This window comes from Otolemur garnettii, unplaced genomic scaffold (assembly GCF_000181295.1).
Source record: "Otolemur garnettii isolate 467f Iridium unplaced genomic scaffold, OtoGar3 scaffold00029, whole genome shotgun sequence".
In the NCBI taxonomy this organism is placed as follows: domain Eukaryota; kingdom Metazoa; phylum Chordata; class Mammalia; order Primates; family Galagidae; genus Otolemur; species Otolemur garnettii.
This window is the reverse complement of record NW_003852424.1, coordinates 7968635-7992375: the sequence shown is the minus strand read 5'-3', so window position 1 is coordinate 7992375 and position 23741 is coordinate 7968635. Positions and strand designations below refer to the sequence as shown.

Below are 23741 nucleotides of genomic sequence, written 5' to 3'. Positions count from 1 at the left end.
CCCACCCCTGAAGGCTGAGGACTGAGCTCACGCCTCCTCCACATCCTCTGTGCCAGCTCCTACCAGAGCACAGGGAGCAGGGTGAGGAGTGGCACCAGAGTGCCCAGGAGAGGCCGGGGGGCTTGGGACAGCCCTGCAGCGGCCACCCCACCCGGGAGCTCCCGAGTCCTTCCATATAGATGCAGTTTGTCCTTGTTGGAATGCAGCATCTTGACGTCCTCCAAGGCGTAGTAGGCGGCCAGCGTGAAGTTCACATCACCCGTGGTGAGGAGGTCGAAGACGCAGGCCTGGTAGTATAGGTCCTCCACAGGCAGCTTCTCCTTGCACTTGGCCACGGCTGTTTCATATGGGAAGGTCTCTGGGGCTGTGGGTGAGGGACTGGCTGCCGCCAGCCTGTGGGTGCCAGGGCCCTCCGTGTTGGCATGGAAGGCCTGGAAGTCGATCTGCTGGTTGAGGGGACAGCCCCTCAGGCAGAGGTAGAGTCCCTGGCTGTCCCGGTCCTCCACAGCATTGACCACCTCCTCGGGCATGCGGACTGCGAAGGTCAGGTAGCGGCCCACCTGGCGCACCACAATGGTGGTGCCAATGTACTTGGCCTGGATCTCCACGTGCTGGCCCGACACCTTCTCGGTGATCTTCAGGCTGTTGGCCCCGTGCTTATCTCCACCGTTCTTAGAGCCGTCGGCGAAGGCAGCTGGGAGCTCGTCCATCTCAGCCTGGTACACCTTCTGGTCCACGCACTCCTGGAAGTTCTTGAAGATGATGGTGAGCTGCCGGGGGAGGGGGCGGGAGAGTGGGTTAGGCACAGGTGGGGAAGACCCAGCCTCATGTTTCAGATGCTCTGGACTTAGAGGGCCACGGAGGAGCCTCCAGGACTCCCCAGACGTCCCTTCCCCATGCTGCTCAGCTCACTTTCACCTATACCATCATGCACTTAATAGTTCTCTGTAAAACAAATTACCCTTTTTACTTAAAAAAATTACTTAGGAAAACTTTAAATTACTACCCTAAGTAGAAAACCAACTCATTTACTACACAGGGAGAGGGATTATAAAAATAAAAACAAATAAAAAGTAGTCAACTGTGGTAGATTGAATCATGGCCCTCAAAGATTCAAAGGCCCTAATACCTGTAACCTGTGAATTGTCTCTTAAATGGTAAAGGGACTTTGACAATGTGATTAGGTTTAGAATATGGAGATGAAGAAATTATCCTGGATTATTTAGGTGGGTCATAAATGGAATCAAAGTGCCTTACAAGATGGAGGCATAGGGAGATTTGTCTACAAGGACAGAGGAGACTGAAATAGGATCACAAAGACAGAGATTGCGATGATGTCACTGCAAACCAAGGGATGCCAGCAACCAGCAGCAGGTGAAACAGGCAATATTTGGATTCTCCCTTGGAGCCTCCAGAAGGACCAGCCCTGCTGATATCTTGATTTTTAGCTCTGAGATTCAATTTTGACTTTTGGCTTCCAGAATAAGAGAAGTGCAAGGGCGAGTGCAAGGAGAAGCTGCCTGTGGAGGACCTATTCTACCAGGCCCCAAATTTCTGTTGCTTTACACCGCTTGGTTTAAGGTCATTTGTAACCGCTGCAATAGCAAACCAGTATGGTCTATATAACTAGTGTCATCTTGCACACTGACAGCACTGCAGCACAGCTCCTGAAAAAGGACCATGAGCAAGTGACTGAATGTGACAGCAAGTGGAATGGAGGAGAATGGTGGTCAAACAAAGAATGAGTGGGCAAAACCATTGCTAGCAGGCAGAGGCTAGTGTCCTGTGGCTGTCTGAAGGGGACACCATGCTGGGGCTCAGAGGAGGGCAGCAGGAAGAACTAGGAAAGGAGGAAGGTGCTGGTTGTCACAAAGGAGATGGAGGCTGCAGGCTGAATGCACAGCCCTCGCCAGGGCCGGAGCAGGGAGGTCTGTTTCCGCTATAGCTTGGAGCTGGGGTGGGGGGCTAGGGCCATCATTACTGATTCTCCTTGGGAAGCACAGGCACAGGTGTACCAGCTGCACCTAGTGGGCCAGGCACCGTGTTTATTACCTCCAGACTTGTGTGGCACTACAAGGGTGGGTGACATTACCCCCAGTTTTACAGATCCAGAATGTAGGTTCAGAGAAGGGCAGTGACTTGGATTTCAGAAAGTAGAATTAAACTCTGGATTTCTAGACTCTGGGTTCGTTTTGCTACAAGGCCACACAGAGAGGGGGACCTGGGAGAAGGACCCCAGAAAAAGCAGCCAGGGGAGCAAGAGAGTGTTGTTCCCTTGTTGCCTGTCCTAGGTAAGGTATCTGGCTGCTCCTTCCTCCATAACCCTAAACGGATACAGGGGCTAGAGATGTTGAGTGGAACTGGGAGGTAAACAACACTCCTTCCTCCATGCCTCTCCCAGGTACCAGCTGCTTTGCTGCGGGGACCTCTGGGTGCCTCTAAGGCCACTGACTCTGAACCAAGGGGAGCTGAAACTTGGCCTCCCAGCCTGATGCCAAGAAGGAGGCAGGGTGATGGGGCAAAGGTGGTACTCAGGCCTGTTGAGACCCTGTGCCCTGTGCCTCGTTAGGCCAGGCCATCATTTCCAGGCCTTATCCTCTCATCCCACGCTTTAGGTTACAGCTCACCCTTCCCCACTGGAAGAGGAAGGTCTGCAGTTGAAGGGCAGGGGGCTGTTGCCAAACGTATGGCCATTCTCTTCCTGGGCACGCTAGGAAGACACGGCAGGGCTCTCAGGGTAGAGGACAACGCTGCAAGGCAGTGAGGGAAGTCTGGGCTAAGAGCAGGGATGTGACAAGGACACAAACGCTTGCAGGGGGAGGGAAGGCAGAAGAGCTGTGGAAGGAGCTCAGCTCTAGCAGGAGAGTCACAGAAAGGCCTTGGGTGGGGTCTGGGCAGGTACAGAAGTGTCTGGCTGTAATTCCAGGGTGGCCGGGGGCACAGCTGGCCAGAGTCCTGTCCTCTGGCTGAAGGTGATGTAGAGAATACTTGTAGGTGCTTAAAGGAGAGGCCTGAGGACTAAGCAAACCAGTGGGGTGGCGAGAGCCAGCTGGAGGTGGTCCCTGATCTGTCATCCCTTGCTGCTTTGAGCGTAAAGATTAGGGGTGACCAGGGGAGGGAGTGCTGGTAGCCATAGGCACTTGGGGTCTCCAGGGGAAAGAAAAGACCCTGGGCCACAGCTTCCAAGGAAGAAAAATCCCCCTCCTTACCTGCTACTCAGGGAGGCAAGTGAGGGGACTCAGAGAGGTCCGTCTCGGCCTCAGGGCTATGTTGTGTCTGATGGTGACAGCCTGGCCCAGGGAGCCAGGGAGGGCACATTCTGCCTGAGGGGCTGGAGTACAGAAGCCAGGGGCTGCCCCAGGTGCACAGCTCCTGAGCAGTGGACTCAATTGCCCTGTCTCCCTCCCTGGAGGTCCCAGCGTAGAATGTCACAGGTGGCTGCAGCCTCTCCATCCTGTGTGGAACCCTAGATCTTGAACCTTATGAAATTACCACTCCTCTGCCATCCCCGACCTGTAGAAATGGCAACTTCTAGGGTTCAACCTCCTGCTTCTCCTTCTCTGCATGCGCCAGGCTCGACAGCTCACCCACTGCGGCATGCAGGGGCCGAGGTGGGCCAGGCAGGGTGGTCTGGACCGTGGGTGGTCCTGCCATTGGTGGAGATGGGGGGGCACGGGATGAGGGATACGGTGTCCCTGACTGCCTGGTGTGCAGGGCCACACAGACACTGGTTGGGGGGGGGGTGCTTTCCAAGTGCCATCGTCTCCCTGGAACAGGAAAGGCTGGTTTTGCTCTGGCTGCCATCTCTCGCAGAGACAGCCTCCTGGAAGGCTGACAGGCTGCTCGACTCTTCTTGGCACCAGTGCCAGGGACGAAACCACAAGTAACAGCATGAAGGGGGCTGTCGAAAGCCAGCGGCTGCTGCCAGCACAGCCACAGGCGTGGCCGCCGCTCCTGCCTTGGCTGCCCCCACTCCTTTCGGAAGGGGCCACAGTCTTCTCCGCTGCACAGGGTGTGGGCCGGGCCCAGGCTTCACCCACAACTACCCATGGAGCACTGAGTAGGTGCCTGGCCTGGAACTTGGGGCTAGGGGCACATGAGGGAGGAGAACCCTGTGTTCAGGGGGGTCACACTCCAGAGAGGCCCCAGACCAAGCTGCTGAATTATGCTGTGTGACACACTGCCAAGTGCTATGGGGGAAGCTAACTTATGGGGAAAGGACGAGGAAGGCACAGAACTAGCATTCCTCTCTTCCCTGGGCCTGTTTCTTCATCTGTAAAGTGGGCTGACCAGCACAGTGGGGAAGAGCATCCCATGAGTTGGGGAGCTGGTTGAACAGCTCACCCAGGCTGGCACACACTATATCTTGGATGTCCACAAGAACAGGGCATGAGCTAATCCCAATACTGCCAGTACCACTGGAGAGGCACCCTGTGTCAGGGGACAGGAAGACGTCTGGGTATTTGGGGCCAGCCTCATGCGCACGGAGCTTCTGCATGAGAAGGTGCAAGGTGGCAAGGTTGAGAAGGGGCTAGGCAGGAGCTGCACTGGCTCTGGGATGCCAGAGCAGGCAGGTGAGCAGGTGGGCTGGTAGAGCCTGGCTGGCTGCAGGGGAGGACGAGGGGTGCGGGTTCTAGTGAGTGAAAGAGTCTGGCAAGCCCTGAGGGCTCTGCAGGGGTGGGGGGGGGGCGTCACAAAAGCCTAGAGCCTCCACCACCTTGGAGCTAACAGGATCCTTGTTTTTATGTCCCTTGAGGCACCAGGCAGTGACCTCCGCACCTCTCCCACCTGGGGACTCCAGCTGAGATTCAGGGGCCAGAAGGGTGGAAGGTTTCCCAGTGCTCTGGACAAAGCCAGGGCCCCCAACAGCCCTCAGCACCCCCCACCCCCAGCATTCATGGCCAGCTCCCCTCTGCCAGCCCTTGTTCTCTCCTTTAGCTTGGGGGCTGCTGGGAGGAGGGGGTGACACCTAACTAAGAGGATGGCACCCAAGATGTGTCTGGCAAATGTTTGCTGAATCACTGAGCGAACTCAAATAATGGAGGCCCAGAAAACAGACAGGGAACGCTGAGGGGGCCTGACACAAGCCACTGATGGTTCTCACCTGGGGACCACAAGGCCCCACACCTGGCCTGAGTTCTGAGGCTGATTTGGCTGCTGATACTGATGCTGTCATGGTCTGCTCTCGGGCAATGCCTGGTTGAAGGGGCTATTTAGCCCTCAGCCTGATGCTATCAAAGGTGGCCCTTAGTCACAGTGGAAACGGCTGGTCTGGTGACATTCTGCTATAATACAGCCTCATACCCTTCTGGAAAACTCTACACTGGGATGGGAAGGGGATTCCCCTGCTCAGCCAGTTCTACTGCCCACAGTCCCTAACGCCACGGATTATAGAAGGCATTTGAAACATGTGGGTTGAGTGAATGAATGAAACACAAGAATGAATGAATGATCTACCTATTTGGCTTATGGATAGCACTGCTGCACATGTGGCCTCAGAGTGCCTCAGGCAAGAGCTGAGGGTGCTGTGCAGGAGTCATGAGCCCAGGCCCCTGCCCAGCCTTCAGGCCAACCCTGTCACCCTAGGCTGTGAGGCAGCAGCCCAGAATATTGTCACATTCAGTGCTTACAACATCCAGCTGCCTGGGGTCCATGTCCCTCCTAACCCTCTTACCTCCCCGTGCACCCTTACACCTTGTGTACCCCTCGGGAGCCTGTAGGATGAGACAGGGAGGCCAGGCACGGCCTGACAGGCAACCCCAACATGCTCTTCCCAGGAAAACAGATTCACTGCCCCCTTGTCAAGCTGAGAGGCCCTGAGGGGGGTGCTGGTGGGCTGGGCACTGCAGATGGCAGAAACATCCCCATTGCTGGACTCTGATTAATACCAGCCCTTATTCCAGCCAATGCCTTGTTCTCTGGCTGAGTCATGGAACCCTCCCTGAAAATGAGTAGGGGGAAGGAGAATCTGGAGTAGGGAGATGGGCGTGTCCCCTTGCTAGGGTGACTAGCTGTGTACATATACATGTGGCTGCCTCTGGCAGTGGCTCGGGGAGCATCCTGTTGCCCAGATGCTAAGGCCTCCTTGGGTCAGGAATGAGTGGCCCTTTGTGGCTCATGGAGCAGTTAGAATATGCCAAGTTCTGGAGTCACCTGGGTCCAAGTCAAATCCTTGGCCAGTATCCCCACTGACTGCATTTTGGGTTGGGATGTCAGTCTGCCCCATGGAGTCTCAGGCTCCCAATGTGTGAAATGGAGCTATGCCAACTAGGTGGGGCCAGCCCAAGGAAGGAGGAGAGGGGTCTGGCAGGTCCCCTGGGGATGCTCAGTGAAGATGATGCTTCTGGGTCCTCACTCCATTCCATCTTTCCCATTCCCAGACACTCAGGCCCTCTCTGCCTCTCCGTGTCCATGTGGGTAAACCCCCTGCCACTTACCTTGCTGGTGGCTGTGGCTGCCGAGCCAGGCAGCACAGGGGTGTTGGTGACCTGCACATTCAGGTAATTATTGTCGATGAGCGGCCAAGCACCCTGCACCTTGCAGGTCTGGAAGCGGTCTGTGAAAGTCCTGAGGTGTGGGTCCCCGAAGAGGCCACAGTGTGTGTAGTTGGGGGTGGCTGAGTGCTTATGGAAGCTTTTCTCATAATGACAGATCTCGGGGCTGTCCGAGCGCTCTTGGCTGTCCCCGGCCGGTGGGAGCACACGCAGGCGTGGCTGTGAGGTGGGGCCATCTTTGGAGCAGTTATGCTGGCTCATGAGGTCCTCTATGCCATGGACAGCTGAGTGGTAGGCCAGGTCGCCCCGGCAGGTGCGGGCTGTCCGCTGCGTGCACAGGGCGTAGGTGCGTAGGGCAGCGCAGAACTCGGGGGCGTCGTCCGACGCTGGGGTGTGGCTGCCTGATGTGGCACTCCAGAACTCAGAGTTACACTTGAGGATCTTGCAAGGGGAGGTGGCTGTCGGGAAAGCAAGGGACATGTCATCAGGGCCCAGTGACCTCAGCCTCTGCTACCCTCTGCAAACCAAGGGAACAGGTGCACATCACACAGCGACACCTCAACTGGGACAGCGCCCCTCACACTGCTGTCTGCAGAGATGAAAACGGTGAATAACTTCCCGCAGAGGGTAGTAAAGGGTGGAACCTGCCCTGTTTTTTTTTAGATTCTTCTGCACACCGTGTTGTGGCCCCAACTGGCCAGGCATGCATACCGGTACGCTCAAAGGACCAACAGGGCACCTCCCAAGCACCCAGCCTGCTAAGAAGTGGCCACTGTTTCTGGGCAGCATGACTGTGGGAGCTGAAGGCCACCCTTGGGGTTGCTGACGTTTATTTACACTTTCACGACCATCCATGAGAATTCTGACAAAAGCAACAGAAATTAGACAAGGACATCCCCAGCTCTGCCACTGTGTAACCACGGGCAGACTACTTAACTTCTCTGTGCTTCATACTCATCTGGGAGGTGGAATAACAATAGTAACACCCAACATGTGAGGTCACTGAGTGTTACATGATTGATCACAGGTCGAGGACGCACTGGAGCAGCAGCGTATGGGTCAAAGCTTACTGAGAGCTGCCTGGCATGTGATTAGACTACCCCTTGGCATAGAAGGCCTGGCTTCTCTGTGGGCAATGTCTCTGTCCTGACCAGGAAAGCAAGTCAGGAAGCAACTGACAGTGGGAACTTTGGATCTGCCCTAATTTTCTCTCTCTCTCTCTTTTTAAAGTCACTCACCAGCTTAGAGACTTTAGTGATAATTAGCCAACACGACCATGCCTGAGAACCAGGGCTTAAATACACGACTGTTGTAGCTGGACACATGGAACCTGTGTGGTCTTCTGGACTCTTCTGCACAGCCCATAATAGTCATAAGCAGCCACGTATGCAGACCTGCAGCAGGGTAGACGTTTCTACACAGGTTCCAGGAGAAAGGGGGCTGGCAGACCAATGGTGGCTGGAGCGGTCTGCACAGGGGAAGGAGCCATAGCTCCAGCCACTTCTGTCTGGGCCACTAACTAGGCTTGTAACCTTGGAAAAGTTAATTTGCTTCTCTGGTGCTGGTTTTATCCATAAAATCAAGTTTCGCATGAAACCAGAGAAATGTTTGCAGGCAGGTGAAGGAGAGAACACGAGAGCACACAGCCACTCCTGCAGACACTGGGGAAGGACAGTTTACCCTGAAATTCAGGCTTTCCCCTGATGTGACCTGTGCTTGGAACACTGCTGGAAAAACACTGAGACACTGCATTTCAAGTGGGGTCTCGGTGAACACTTTTTAATTTGAAAATTCATACTTTTATTCAAATGTGCATTAGGAAAAAAATTTTAATGGAAGAGCTCCAGAGCTTCTATTTTATTAGCTTTGTTTCCAAGAATGCTGACTCAGAGTCAGGTTAGCTACAGTAACAGGTGCACGTAGGAAGGGTTTTGTAGCAGGTATGTGGGCCGCACCAGTGAGACCCTTGCTCCCACAGAAGCATCCTCCTTGCATGGCAGCTAGGAGACTCTCTTGCCCTGCTGTCTTCACATCTCACCAACCTGGGGAAGATGCCCAAGGGCCCAACCAACCTGTGTGCTGCACACTGTTACCAATGCCTGCGTGGGAAAAGGCAGAGGCCCAGGAAGGCCTCTCAGGTGGAAGTAAGAGGGGTGGGTATGGGGCAGGCTGCTATGCAGAACAAGCACCCGGAGGGACCCGGCACACAGGGACTGGGCAGTGTGGCTCCCAACCTTCACTCCGGCCCAGAGGCCCCATTAACCCCTGCTTCCGCCCTCTCAGATTGATGCAGAAGCAGACATCAGAGAAAAGCACCAGGAAGGGACACAGGCCTCCTGCTAATTTGTACTCAGGCGCAGGTCCACCTCCTGCCCTCACCACTGCCAAAGAAGGAAGGACTCTGCCTGTCCCTTTATGACTGGACCCAACACAAGTGGGCCTGTGCTGGCCTCAGGCTCTCTGGAGAGAGCTGTGAAGTCACAGCTAACTTAGCTGACCCAAGTCTGCAGGTGGTGGTGCAGGCCTCACCTCATTCGTTTCTCCCAGCACTCCTGCCATTCCCACCTCTCAGAGGAAGAAGGCTGGGCTCAGATAGCTGAAGTCTTGCCCAGGTCTCACTTGGTGGCAGGGGTCAAGGTAGCATTCAAACCCAGACCCAGGAGTCTGTGCCCCGGCAACTGCACGTCATTAGACAATCTCACACACTCTGGCCATTCCCTCCAGCAGGGTGGTGCACAGGCAGGCGCCACCATGGGTGGGCTCCAGCTTCTCTTGAAGGCCCCTCCCGTGACACTGGGAGCCACCGTCAGCAAGGTGGCCTGTGGTATGTGTGCTTGCCACCACCTTGTCCTAGCAGACTAGATTAGGATCCCTGCCCCAGGGGAGGGCAGGACCAGCCGCACACAGACCATGTGGGATGTCAGCTGTCCTGCTGATGTCCTTTTATAGCTCTCCCCTCCTCAACCTTACCCAACTCAACTCATAGTTTCTGGAAATTTAAGGGGGATCACCTTGGAATCAGAACTATCTCTACAGTCTTCTAAACTGGTCTCAGAGCAGTGTCCCAGTGTCTCCTAGCTCTAGCAGGAGCTCATGACAGAATTCTCACTTGGAGCCCTGGAAGGAAGCAGGGTGTTATCGAATCGAGTGGGCAGTGTCCGTTCCAGATGTGGCAGTTTCATTAGGATCTGCTGTGCACATGAGTCGTCTGGGATCTGACTCAGCAGGCCCAGTGAGCCTGGGGTTCTGCATCTCCATTGAGCTCTCAGGGGAAGTCCCTGCCATCCGCGCTGTGAGCAGTGAGGCTTCAGAGTTAGGTCACTTTCAACTGTCCCAAGGGGCCAAGTGAGAACCTGATGGAGGTCGGGCGTGGCGGCTCACGCCTGTAATCCTAGCACTCTGGGATGCAGAGGGTAGACCGCTTGAGCTCAGCAGTTGGAGACCAGGCTGAGCTAGAGTGAGACCCCTGTCTCTACTAGAAACAGAAAAATGAGCTGGGCATCAAGGTGGGTACCTGTAGTCCCAGATACTTGGGGAGGCTGGGGCAAGGAGATCACTTGAGCCCCAGAGTTAGAGGTTATTATGAGCTATGCCAACACCACAGCACTCTACTGAGGGCAACAGAGTGAGACTTTATCTCAAAAAAAAAAAAAAAAAAAAGACCCTGTTGGAGCTGGGCCATTCTGGAGTGTATAAATGGGACACTCCCTCTGGGGTGGGGACGGGGCTGGTGGTGAACGTCAGAGGAGGAGGGAGCTGCAGGCAGAGGGGCAGTGAGGGGAGACTGCTCCCCAGGTCCAAACACAGCAGGGAGCTACCCTGCCTTATCCCAGATGCAGAGCAGCCAAGGTGAAGGCCCCTTCCGGGATGAGGCCCCCTCATCTCTGTTCTACAAGGTCACCTTCACTTGCCCCCTAGCCCACCCACCTACAGGTGGCAGCAGAAGTCACTCTTTGGCCCTTGCAATCAGGAGCCACACTTTCCCCACCAACCAGATAGGATCCAGGACCCCAAGGTAGTGGCAGGGCAGGCACTGAGGTAGTGTCTGGTTCAATATCCCACTCTGTCCCCTTACTAGTAACTGTGGGAGCCTGACTCTGTCCCAGTTTCCTTAATAGTGAAATAGAGGTGGCACTGAACTAACAGTGGCTCACGGGGGACAACGCCCACACCCTATGAGGTCAGAGGTTGGTGGTCATGGGCAGAGGATGGTTAAGCTCCAGCCCAGGCTGGCATTCCTGGACTCTGGGGTTCCAAACACCTGACTCCAGGCAGCTCCTTCAATCTGCTGACAACCCGCACCCCCAGGCCCACCAAGATCAGTCCAGGACCATGACTGTTTGGAGGCTATACTTCCATGAGTCCCAGTGTGGCTCACCTGATCCAGAGAGAATACTACAGACTGAATTTTCACCCCCTTCAGATTCACAGGTTGAAACCCTAACCCCTGAGGTGGTGATATCTGGAAGTGGGGCCTTGAGGAGGTAATTAGGTGTAGATTAGGTAGCGCCCTCATGATGGGGTCCATGACTTTAAGAGAGGAGCCCTGGAGAGTTCATCCACTCCTCCCACCCCACTATGAGGACATCACCATGTCTGTCTGCAGCCAGGAGGAGGGCCCTCACTAGAACTGGCCACTCCACACTCTGACCCCAGACTCCCAACCTCCAGAGCTGTGAGAAAGTGAATGCCTATTGCTCAGGCCTGCCTCCCAATCCGTGGGGTTTTGTTACAGCAGCCCAGGCTCACCCCCTCTCCTTCCCTGGCCCTCCCAAGGCCCCAGTGTGGAGGCTGCTGGCATCAATGGAGACATTTGTTTGGCCAGAGTCCAAGGGACCATGCTGACTCAATTCACCTAGTCCATTTTTCCATCTCCTGACAACCCCCAGGACCTGTTTTTGCCTGAGGGTTGTCAAGGGCCTGGGACTGTCCTCCACCCCTATCAGCTTCTCAGAGGAGGGAGGGTCACAGAGTTGGCAAAGCAACCTCTCATCCCTCGGCCTGGGTTCCTTCTCTCACCCAGGGCACCCTGATTCCTGCCTGTCATAACTCCTTCCTTCCCCAAGTGTTCATGACACCCTAAAATGCCTCCTCTGCCCAGAGGTTTGCTGGGAGATGGTGCAATCAGGAACCTTGGGTCCTGAAGCACAATTTCAACAACGTTGCCTTTGTCCTCGTTAACAAGTCAATGAATAGACCTTGGGTTCTGTGTGAGAGAAAAATGAAGATACTTGCAATTTCCCCACCCAGAAAGAACTGGGGGAGAATTCAGTGTTCACAGCAGCAGGTGCCAGATTTTGTGTCATGGAGCAAGACCTCCCTGTAGGAACAGGTAGGGGTGAAGCTAATTGTTGAGGATATCTTCAGCTCTGCTGCCCTCCACTGTGTGACCACAGGCAAATCCCTGAGTCCCATGCACCACTGGGGATGAGGGTACCTTGCCATGAAGGTGCTAAAGGGACTAGAGGCACTCAGGTAAGCAAAGCCTGGAGAACTTGGAAGGAAGTCCCCCCTAAGTCCGTTTGGTGTTAAATAACAACTTGTGGAGGAGGTCTCCACTCAACTCTCAGCTAATGTGTACTGAGCATTTACTGTATGCTAGACATGCCTCTCCTTTAGCCCTTATGATAGCTCCAGGACTTAGTTATCATCCCCATTCAATAGACAGGCACACTGAGGCACAGAGGCAGCCAACAGCTCCCTTCCCAGGTGCCCTGAAGGAGGGATGCAAACCAGAGCTCTCCTCCGCAGGCTGCTTTCTCCTCTCCCTCTTCCTTTTCTATTTCCATACACTCCACACCAGGCAGCTGTGGGCCGCACAGATGAACAAAGACAAGAGTTCTGGGGAAGAGGCTGTGTACTCATGACTGCACTGGAAAGGGGACTTGGGGGAATGAACAGAAGGGAGGGAGGCACATGGGCTGGGCCACACCTCTAAGAGGAAATAAAATGACAATTTTTCTTGCACTCCCCTGGCTGGTGCAGGTGACAAACTGCTTCCCTGTTGGATCTTCACTCAGACCCTTGAGTAGGGGGCAGAAATTTTTATCTTCATTTTACAGATGCAAACACAGAGCCTCAGGGGCTGGAGCTGGCCTGAGTCACAAAGCCATAATGGAAGAGCCAAGGCTCCAATGTGCTGGCCTTGGGGCCTTTTCTGTGCTTTTTTTCAACGTGCAATGGCCACAAGTGACTCTTCTGGACACAAGCTGAGACAGACCCTATTCCCCCAAGGCCCAAAAGCACCGTGCAGTTTTTTACTGTTCTCCCAAGCCGAACTGATCCTGAGCTCTCCCTGCGGAAAGGCCTGTGTGGAGCTCACAGGAGCAGGTGCCAGCTGACCCGTCCCTGACTTCTTGGGTCTCTTCAGCTGCTCAAATCTCTCAAGGGATGCTGAGCCAGCCTTGCAAAGCTTCAGAGGAAGCTGAGTACTCCCATTATGAAGGGAGGAGCAGAAGTTGTAGGCAGGGGAATGGCTTGCAAAAGGCCGAGATCAGAATTGAGTATGCTGTGTCCTAAAGTGAATGGGTCCAGGCCGTCATTTCCAAGGGGAGGTGCTTCAGGGATGCCCGGACTGGGCAATCCCCACGGGGTGAGCTGAGGGGGCCCCACCAACCCTCAGAGTCATCCAACCACCCCGTGTCCTCTGCACTAAATCATTGACCACAGCCTCCCCTCCACCCCCAGGTCAGGGACCTGAATGTAACCTGGCCCAGCATCAAAAGCAAAAGCTGTGGTATCACCTGCCACACAGGTCCCAGAGGGGCTGACTTTAATGTGCCACATCTTTAAAAAAAAGCACAAGACCTTAAATCCAAGCAGTAAACCTGATGCTGGGTGTCCAAGGATGAAGAAAGGAGAGGAAAGTTAGTTTGAAATGGATCTTCCATGCTCAGAGCTGCAGGCTGAAGGCCTGCCCCCTGGTCCTGCTGCCCACAGAGAGGACCCTTCTAGCCCTGCCCACTTCTTGATAGACCCACGGGAGACACTATGCACGGCCCTAAGGGACTATAGAACCTGATCAACGTGAAGGTTTCCTGAGCTTCCGTTTCTTCCTCACCTACTGTGTCCTTGGGCAAGGCCTTTGTTAAATTTTGTCACCTGGGGCTCAATCTCATAGAGACACAGAAATAGAGTGGCCAGCTCCTTGGAAGCATATTATGAGGTATTATGTGCCCTGTATGTTTTGTTCTGATCCAAGTCTCTCTCTCACGGACAGAGACTTGCAGGATTAGCTATGGTGGGATCAACAGGAGAACCCAGAGGCCTACAAAGGCCGTAGCATGGCCCTGCCTGGGCTCACCAGCAGGAAGCCCTTAAGCGTGTCCCAGATCTCTGCCAGGTGGGAAATTTGACTCTAAGAGTGATATGTATGGGACAGGGTAGGTTCCCAGACCAAATAGGGGTGTAATGGGCCCCTGGGCTGAGGCTGGGAATCCAAGGAACCCTATGATCTGTTTGCTCCTGACCCAGGCAATCAGGACTCAGAGCTCTCTGCTTCTCCATGCAGGCTGCTTAATCCAGAGCCCTAACCATCACACCTTGTCACTAGTTGCTTTTCAAGGCAAATCGTGGAATTTTATAATCCACGATTATAAAGCCAGGGGGATGCCAGAAGCCACCGGTTCCCCCAGGCAGGAAATCTCCCTATAGCACCCCTGCCAGGGCAGGGCTGGTCCCTCCTGCTTTAGAGAGCTCCGCTGTGGACCCACTTTGCCTCCTAGGGACCTCCCTGGGGACCCGGACCCTGCCCTTCTCTAGAGCCAAGCAGAAAAGGATAAAATAGAAGGGCCTTTCAGCTTTCCTGTGCCACCTTCTGGGGCCCTCTAGCTACTACTCTCTGCTCTCTGTGGAGCTCACCAGATGGTTGGTGTCATCCATCGACAGCTGCCCAGCTCAGGTTCCTCTAGGAAGTAGCCGCTGACAATCATATTCCCCACTTGCCTGTGACTCTCCCATGGTAGAGGGCCCCGCATCTCCTCCCTGGCACCCCTATCCACATCAAAGCACCTCAGACTTGATGCTTTTTTAAGAGTCTCTCCTGAGAGAGGATACCTGAGAAGGGTGAAGTCTAGGAGAACAGGTCTTCTCAAGGAGACCACAAGGATATCCCTGCCGGGTCCTCTCCATGGTCATTCAGCTCTTGGAAATTTGTAAATGTGAAATCCTGTAGTTCTGTAGGGGCTAGAATAGCATCTCCCGCTTGATTCAAATGGGCCAATGAGAAGGGTACCTATGGGTTGGAACTTTTTGACTATCGATAAAAAGGGAAAGACCGAGCCAGCAGGGAGCGTGGACATTTGGAATTCTTGTATGCCATAAGCTCCCATGCCCTTCCTCTTATAAGCATGGTGTTTGGGTGCATTTTCTCTCCATTGGGCCTCATCTTCCTGTAACACTCCCACTCTGGCAGAAGTGTGGGGCTTCACGTGTCCTGGGCTGGGGACAAACTGGCCCCACAGCCCACATATGAGTAGATAACATTTCTCTCTGGGGGATGAGAGCTTCAGAGCTTCGTGGACTGAGACATGCAGAGAGAAAAGAAATCACAGCCACACACACAGTTTGTCTGACTTAATTCTATCCCTTTCAAGGGCAGCCCTGCGCCTCTCAGAATCAGAAAGACAGACCAAGGGGCTCGGAGCACCAGCTGTACCAACCCCGGCAAGATGAAAATATTTATGCACCAGTGTGGCATTAGCTGCTTTCAGAGACCTCCTTTGAAGTGTTAATCAAGCCCAATCTTTCAGAATAATAGCCTGATTATAACTGCGCTGTTTGCATAACAAAGAAGCCCACTAAGACTTACTTTGCTGTGCACAAGGGGGTGAGAAGGTTCGACCCTGAGAAAGGAGGCTTAGGAATGCTGAGAGCTGCTCCAGAGCCTGAAACCAGGAATAAAGACAATGCAATTTGCCACCAAGAAAAGCCCAATAGACCAATAAATTACCCGCATGCTAGGGGATTAGATCAGGTTTCAGCTGCAGGGTAGGAGGGGTGAGCCCAGAGAGAGAAAAACCTGTCCTCTCTTAAAGAAGTAAGGCTCATTTTGAACACAAGCTCCAGGGTCAAGTTGCTTTTGTCTAGTTCTGTGGCTTGCATAGTAACTGCCCGAATTCATTTACTCACTGCAAGTTCTGGGCCTACTTTGTGTTGGGGACTCTGATCAGTGTTATTCCTGGACCCTTGTTAGTATCTGTACTCGGATAGGGTCAGCTGTATCAACGTCTAGAATGCAAAGCAAATGTGTTTAACCTGAACACTAAACAATGCAGATTTAAGAATGGAAGCAGGAGGGAGTTATCAGAGAAGGAGCACTGAGGAGGTCTTGAATTTAACCAGTGACGCAGGGCAGAGATAAGGAGACAATGGGCTCTTCCAGAACAACTGAGCTTGGCAGGAGGTAACATGCTGGCTGGTCAGGGTGTAGCCAGGAGTCTTGGGCCAGACAGGAAAACCTGGAGTGCCAGCTGTACCTGCTATGAAGCAAATGTTGCTTAAGCTTCAAACCCCACCTTTTTGTCACTAAGGTCCCTGTTAGATTTCACCAGCAGGGGGCACTAGACAGACTAGCCAGCTGAAGGCTGGGGGCAGGTTGCCCTTCCTCCCCTGGCCCAGGCTGCTTCTCCCTCCAGCGGCCAGCAATGGCCCTTCTCTCCCAGCAGTCTCCAGCAACTCTGCACAATGTGCTGCTCTTAGGTACCCAGAGAAGCCAGATAGTGTCCCCCACCCCAGAGACTGAAGCCCCCATAAAGTAGGGGCCCATCCCTGAAGCGTGTCTCCTTTTTGTCCATCTGCTGCTTCCCCTAACTGTGTGCCTCAGTGTCCCTCTTTGCCCTTTCAGTCTTCCCAGGTCCATCTAACAATTCCCAGAACTAAGTTCCCTCTCTGGAAACACTGTGGGTGGGTTTTGTTTTCCTGGGTGGACTCTGACTGATGTTCAAACCTAAGAATTTCAGCCTTTAGGCAGTGGAGAGTGGGGAGCCCCTGAATTCTCGGTGCGCATCTGGAAGTGGTGTTACTGAAGACGCAGTGGCTTCACTTAGGATAGAGGCAGGCAAAGGAAAGAAAGTGGCTTAAAAGGGAAATCACTGCTTGCCCTGTGGAGATGTCAACCTTGAAGGCTGAGACCTCCCAGGAAACTTTCCTTATCACTCATCTGGCCTGAGCGACAGACGCTGAGATGCCCCAAGTTCTGGGTTCCAAAGAAGTGGGAGAGGGAGCATGCAGTCCGGGGACCAAGAGCTCACCCCAGTGTGAGACCCACGCTGTGGACACTCGTCTCTCCTGCCTCTTAGCACTGATTTTAGGAGGGGACAGAAAGGGATCTACTACTTATATGTGTCAGACATTAGCCTGGGAAGTATTCTGGAGTCCCCTTGAGTTGAGAGATGCCTGAGGCTGCCTGTTTGTGCCACTCCTATAGGAATTTCACTTGATCATCCTGGCATAAACATCCAGGTGGCTGGCATCAGATACCAAAAGGAACACGCCCACCTGAGTGGCTGGATTTTTCACCAGGTGCAGCAGATCCTGCCTCACTTAACCTACAAGCAGCCAGAATGGATCTATCTCCCTTCTCAAGAGGGACTGCTCTCCTATTCAGCCTAAAGATGTCTGAGCAAACTGATGTAATCGGGACTCTAATATGTCTTCCATCCCTTGAATCCACTGGGAATTTTCTAGGCTTCCTCCAGGAACTGGCCTCCAGGAGCAAGAGCAAGGCCAGAAGCAGCTTCCTGGAGAAACCTCAGTTGACCTAGGAGTAGGCTGGGGCTCTAGGGTCATGGAGTGGTAACTCCCAGCTGAGTGAGTGTGGGCAGAGGTGGCCCAATGCCACTGACAGAGCTGAGGTAGGAGCCACTGTCCTCACACACCCAGCCAAGGCTGCTCTGCCTGAGACTCCACACATGCCAAGTCACTGCAAGAAACCACGCCAAGAGCTGAAGAAAAGGGCACACCTCAGCTTTTCAAACTGCCGGCACCTCCTACTCCCAGCTCCCACTGGGCCCTGCACAGGCAGATCACGGAGAAGCTAGATAGTACATCTGTTCATCTTTAGGCCAAGGCCATGGGAGCATGTCTCTCAGAGGGCTGAGAGCTTCTCTGGATCAGAGAGGGGGGCCTGGGCCAGGATTCCACGCTGGTACCCTCCTGCCTTAGGACAGAAAACTAAGCTATACTGGACAGTTGTTATGGGCAAAGACACAACTTTTCAGATGAAAATGAAAATTGCAGGTAAGCAATTTAATCTTCCTGCCTTGAAGCATAACCCCTTTTCTTGGGCCCTGAACACAACTGCTCAGCCATGGTTTGAAATGTGTTTGAAGTGGCTTCTCTCCCTCACTACCATGCCAACGGCAGGCCTTCCTCCCCCACCTGCCACCTGCAGGGGAAGGACGAATGCACACCAGCTTGGCACATGACTGCTGGCACATACGTGTGAGTCTGTGTTCACAGGGCATTCCTTAGTGGAGTAATAATGGGCTTCGTTCTGCAGGGACCTAGGGGCAGAGGCATCACTTTACCAGGCATCTGGGTATTCCGACTGCTCAGGTGAAATGGTGCACAAAATGAATAAATAAGCCAAACCCCAGGGACATAAATCTGACTTGGGAAAACTTGCACAATGACAGGCCTGCCAACTTGTCTTCCTGACCTGTGACTGGACAGCATCCTCCTCTCTGGAATACTAAGCCAGGATGAACTGGGAGCAGAGAGAGCCTTTTGGAGGATGCAGAATTGCCAGACCCAAGGAAGCTGTGCTCACCTTCATTCTGCTGTCTGGTCATAACCCCAAAGTTTATTTCTTGTCTCTTCTCCCCAAAGCCACCTATGCAACACAGCACAAAAGAGCAGGAGTCTGGGTTCTAACTCTGGCTCTGCCATACAACCAGCTGTGTGTCACGACAGGGAATCTCTCTGATCCTCTGAGGGCTACACATGAGACATTTAGCAGAGTGCCTGGGATACACTGTACCCACTCAAACAACAGAAGAATTCTAAAAATTATTATTCTTTTCCAATGAATCATACTTTGGAGAAGACAATATTATGTCTCAAAGGATGTTTGTGAAATCTTAATTGATGATAGCTGTTTTGGGGAAGTTGGACTTTGGTTTTTAAAATTTTTTTTTTATCCTTATTAGCCTTCAGATTCAAAAGTATTGTTTATATAATCAGAAAAAAATTATTTTGGAAAAAATCTTGAGTATCTAGAGGAAAAAAAAAAAAAAAAACCCAAACAGTGGTCTTTGTCCATTGAGCAAAACCCAAAACAAACAGAAACACAAAAATCCCAAGGGCCCTGCATTTCCCAGGACTGTGTGGGGTGTGCCTGGGGTGGGTAGAGAAGAGAGGGTCGGTACAGAAGCAGATAATGGGGTTCCTGCTTTTACAAAAAGACCTGGCATGACAAAACTCCCAAGACTCATGAGGCAACAAGCCCAGGAAGAAGTTCAGTTGTCAGCAGCCAAGGTGACAGGTACCTAGGGCACTGGAGTCTGTGCTGGACCCTAGGAGACAGCCCTGAGCTTGGGGTGGTGGGCATTCCATTCCAAACTGGGCAATGCCCTGAGCAAGGTCAGGGAGCTACCCATGGGTAAGGTGTGGTGGATGGTACATGGGAGGCCAAGGGTGACCTGGGGCTTGGGGACATGCCGGAAGCTATGGCAATGAGGCTTGGGAAGAGTGTGGGGCCAAAACTCAGAAGTCCTCTCATCTCCACACTCCAAAAAGGCCACAATGAGCCATGAGTTCCTGTGCCAGAGTTTGGAGTGATCTTTTTGGCAATGTGAAGGGTGGGCAGGGAGGCAGGCCCTGGGGTTGTCAGCAGCTACAGTAGTGTCAAGGTGGCAGTGGGAATAGGCAGGACAGGGCAGAGGAAGGACGCCAGGTCCAGGTGACTGGACTGCATGGAGAAGCCCACTTTACATCCAGGACTGTGGTGTTCCTAACAGACTCAAGGCAAGGTGTACATCCAGGGGACACGAGGGCATGACTCTAGGGTGACCAACCATGCTGGTGTGCCAGGACCGAGGGTGCCTCTAATGACATGAGGAGGCCTGGGAAAACTGGAATAAGTTGGCCACAGTATATAAGAAACATTACCTTCAATTTTAGGCAGGCTGAACTTTAGCCAAGCAGCAAAACAGCATGGTACCACCTGCTATTCAACTCAAACCTAAAATTAAGAGTGCTTGGTCTAGTTCTAGGCCTTGCACATTCCACCTAAGACAGATCTTTAGCAGGAACCACATTGTCCTCAACATGGAAACAGGTCCCACCCTCTTACCTGCAAAAGTCTTGGGGTCCTCTCTTCCCCATCTCATAGAGCAGCTGTATTTGTGCCAGTGGGTCACCACCTCCCCCTAATTTGTCTCTTCCGAGTGCTGGGGTGACTACTAGCAGTTTCTCCAACCTTATAGAGAGGCTTCCTTTCTTCAAACCAGAAGACCAGAGGTCCTTTCCCTGACTCCCCAGTTCACCTCCTGGGCCTAAAGGACTAACCATCTAGGGTTTTACATGTATGATCTCCCTGGTAGCCAAGGCTGTGCCCTGCTGACCCCTTCACACACTAGCTGCTAGATGGCTCTGTGGCTGTTTGGTTCTTGTAACTGGACATCACTTCACTTTTTCTGCTGTGGATCCAATGTTTGTATCCTCACTCCTCCCAAATTCACATGTTGAAGCCTAACCCCCGATATAATGGTGTCAAAGGGGGAGGGATTTGGAACTAATTAGGTTATAAAGGTAGAATCTTCATGAATGGGACTAGTGACCTTGGAAGAGGGACCCCTGAGAGTTACCCTACTCCTTTTGAGCAGGTCATCTATGAGCCAGAAGTAGGTCTTCACCAGAAATTTAATCTGCCAGTGCCTTAATATTGGACTTCCCAGCTTCCAGAACTGGTAGCAATGAACTTCTGTTGCTTGTAAGCAGCCCCCCAAAGACCAAGATACTTTCCTTTGGGACAAAGTCCTAGTGGGACAGCCAATGTGGTAAGCAGTGTGACTTGCACACACATTTCTGAATAAAAGTTTTGATAGAAGTATCTTTTTTTTTCTTTTTTGAGATAGAGTCTCATTACATCACCCTCGGTAGAGTGTCATGGCATCACAGCTCATAGCAACCTCAAACTCTTGGGCTCAAGCGTTTCTCTTGCCTCAGCCTCCCAAGTAGCCGGAACTAGTTGCCCGCCACAACGCCCGGCTATTTGTTGTTGTTGTCATTGTTGTTTATCAGGCCTGGGTGGGTTTGAACCTGCCAGCCCCAGTGCATGTGGCCAGCACCCTAACCACTGAGCTACAGGTGCAGAGCCGAAATATTATCATTTCTATAGTGACTTGGATATGCCTGGACACTATAAATGGCCTTGGTCTCCCCAAGCCGTGGTTTCCCACTGAGGACTAAACTTCCTTAAACAGCTTTAGTTTAAAAATATAAGGGAAAGAAAGAAGGAATAACAAAAGGCTGAAGTGTAATGGTTCTTCTTGAGGAATAGTGGTCCTCAAACTTGAGCAAGCATCAGAATCTCCTAGAGCAGTAGTTCTCAACCTTCCTAATGCTGCAGCCCTTTAATACAGTTCCTGTGGGTCGAGACCCACAGGTTGAGAACCAGTGCCCTGGAGTGGTTGAGAACCGCTGTCTGTTAGAACACAGACTGCAAGGCCTTAGCCCCAGAGTACTTGCTTCAGTAGGTCTGGAGCAGGCCCAGAACTTGCCTCTCTAACAAGTTCACAAAGAAGGCTACTACACTGTGCTAGCATACAGGATCCATCCACAGTGTGCAGGGAGCACGTCAGCACACCCACAACATATGTCCTATATAGACGTCTCTTAGAAATCTAAGTCACAATAGCTTCAAAGTGTAAAAAGTATGTATTAATTACTATTTGAAAAAGATGCTATTTCTGGAAAGTGCTTCTGAGAAGTCTATTCTGGCCTCTCCCATGTGGCCACTGTCCGCCTGTCCTCTGTCCCCGAAGCATCACCCAAGCAGATACCCTTCTAGCCCACGTGACAGTGCAGAGCCCTTTCTTGTTGCCAGGCTGTGGTCTTCCTGAGCACCTTGGTCAGGGGACCCTAATAGTTGTCACACAGTCAGAAACAGAGTAAGCTGGTCATCCACCTCAGGTAAGTAAATGCAAACACTCCTGAAGCATACAAACACTCAGTGTTGCAGAGGTGAAGGCATCTCTCTCCACATAACTATGTCCAATTTAATTTGCAGTCCTACGGGCTTGCTCCTGGCAGCCATTCAAACTGCCCAGTACTGAACAAACCTCGGCTTTCACGCGCTGCCCAGCCAGTTTCCACCTGTCTTCAGTGCAAGAGGCTGAGATACTTGCTCCCCTCCCCGCGTCTGGGTGCCTTGCACTTGCTAACGCTTTCTTTATTTCTCTAACTCCCACCCAACCTGTAGATTTTCTAACGTTTCCCCAAAGCCACCCTTTTCCTGGGCCAAAGCATAAAAAAAAATGTAACAGTCTTACTCTTTGTTGTGGAAATCACTCAACTTCATTCCTTACTTCAGAAACTTTCTCAAGCACACAAGTTTCAGAGACCTCAGTATATTTTGTTTTGGGAGAGTAGAAGCTCGATTTTCAGTAAGGTGGGCCGTTTTGACTAAACGCAGCTGTCAAGGGCTCAAATGAGATGAAACATTCCCCAGTTGGCATGACAGCTGAGCAGCTATCTGTTCTATCTGCCAGGTTTTGGTTACCAGCTTTGAAGCCAAAAAGAAATGGGCTTCTTGGAAAGAAAAGTGATGGAATTTGGGCTGTGAATTACATAACCCACCAGCGTTCCTCAGACTGTGTCAGGATACTTTAAAATAAAGTTTTTAAAATGGAGATACGAACAGAGAAACAACAAAACACCACCATTCAGCCCTTGAAAGGCCTACCTCCGAGAGCCTCTGCCAGCACTTCCTTTCCTCTCTAGCCCCCAAAGTTAACAAGTGCTGCAGCTTTAAGAGCAGGAAGGTGTTGTTTTAAGGGCCTCTAAGCCCCCCTTCTCAATTTCAGCTATGAGCTGAGATCACATCCCCCATGGCAGCCAAGGGACAAAAGCCATTTATCAACCCATCTGATAAAACTTCCAATGGGCTGGATCTTTATCTAGACCAAGCCCAAGATGAACACAAAATACAAACTCCTACTTTTCTGAAAGGGGGACGTCTTTTTAAAGAAGAGGCTAATTCTTATTATTTTTTAAAATTCTTGGGTGGGAACCAAATCAGCCATTCAGTCCGACGCTTTAGTAGGTGGAGAAATTGCCTTTTAAAAGGACTAGGGGTGGGGAGAGAACACCCTGCTGCTTGACCCCTGCGGAGGTTTTGAGATTCCAGGTCAAGAGGGGAGAGCCCTGAGTGCTTTTAGGGGACACTTAGCCCCCGGGAGCCCCTCCCGCAATCTTTTCCAAGGCTGGGCCTCTCCCTGAAACCCAGGGCTCACAAGCAAGTTGTGGCTCTCGGACGATCCTGGGGCCCGCCGCTCCTCACTGCGCCGTGCTAAACGGGTGCGGGGGGCCACGGAGCAGGTCTGGAACCAGAGGACAAACGGATCCCTCTCTCCCTACAGTTCTGTCTGCGTGGTCCGCCCACAAAAAAATCCCAACTCGAAGCCAGGCCAAGCCGGACCTGCCCAGTTTTGCCAGTTCCTTGAAACCCAGTTGGCTGAAGAGCAAAACAAAACAACCCAATCCAAGTCTAACTCAAGTCCCGTCTTGCAAAGCTCAGTAGTGCACGGGGGCCGCAGATCCGCGCCCAGCAGCGGTGCAAAACTAGCTGGAAGTTTTGCAAAAAGACACCTCTGAAGCCCGCAGCACAATGGAAACGGCCGGGAGATCCCGCCTTACCCCACGGACCATTTGGCCCTTGACACTGTGTTTATCTGTGTTTGCAAGAGAAAAACGGGCATAATGGGTTTAACTGGTGTTTCCAGGCTGTGAGCAACATATGGCAAAAATGAAATCAAGTTTTACGCAACATTATAAAGAAAACAGGCCGGGGATTTAAGTTTCGTGCCTCCCCCCTCCCCCCGAAAGGAAAAAAAAGTAAAGAAACTGGAGCGTTTGGGAAGGAACAAATGCTTCTCTGTGGAGTTGGTCTCCCTTCCCCCAACAAAAACAAGAGGTCCGGGCTCGGAGGAATTTGAAAGCAGCAATCTGCCAAAAACATTGTGAAAAACTATGGGGGATTCATTGAAAACAGATGGGCTTTTTCAGCTTTAATTCTGAAATTCT

The 23741-nt window shown here is 52.4% G+C and overlaps 1 protein-coding gene across 2 annotated transcripts in view; it reads right to left on the bottom strand.

Annotated features, from left to right (window-relative positions):
- Window positions 1-23741, bottom strand: part of RGMA (repulsive guidance molecule family member a) — a 40873-nt gene continuing 17132 nt past the window's right edge. For both annotated transcript variants that reach the window (XM_003788647.1, XM_003788646.1), the window contains 2 exons: window positions 6438-6952; window positions 1-770 (listed from right to left, as the gene is read on the bottom strand). In XM_003788647.1, coding sequence (XP_003788695.1) covers window positions 60-770; window positions 6438-6952 — 1226 coding nt within the window. In that variant the 3' untranslated portion in view covers window positions 1-59. The remainder of the gene's footprint in view (window positions 771-6437; window positions 6953-23741) is intronic.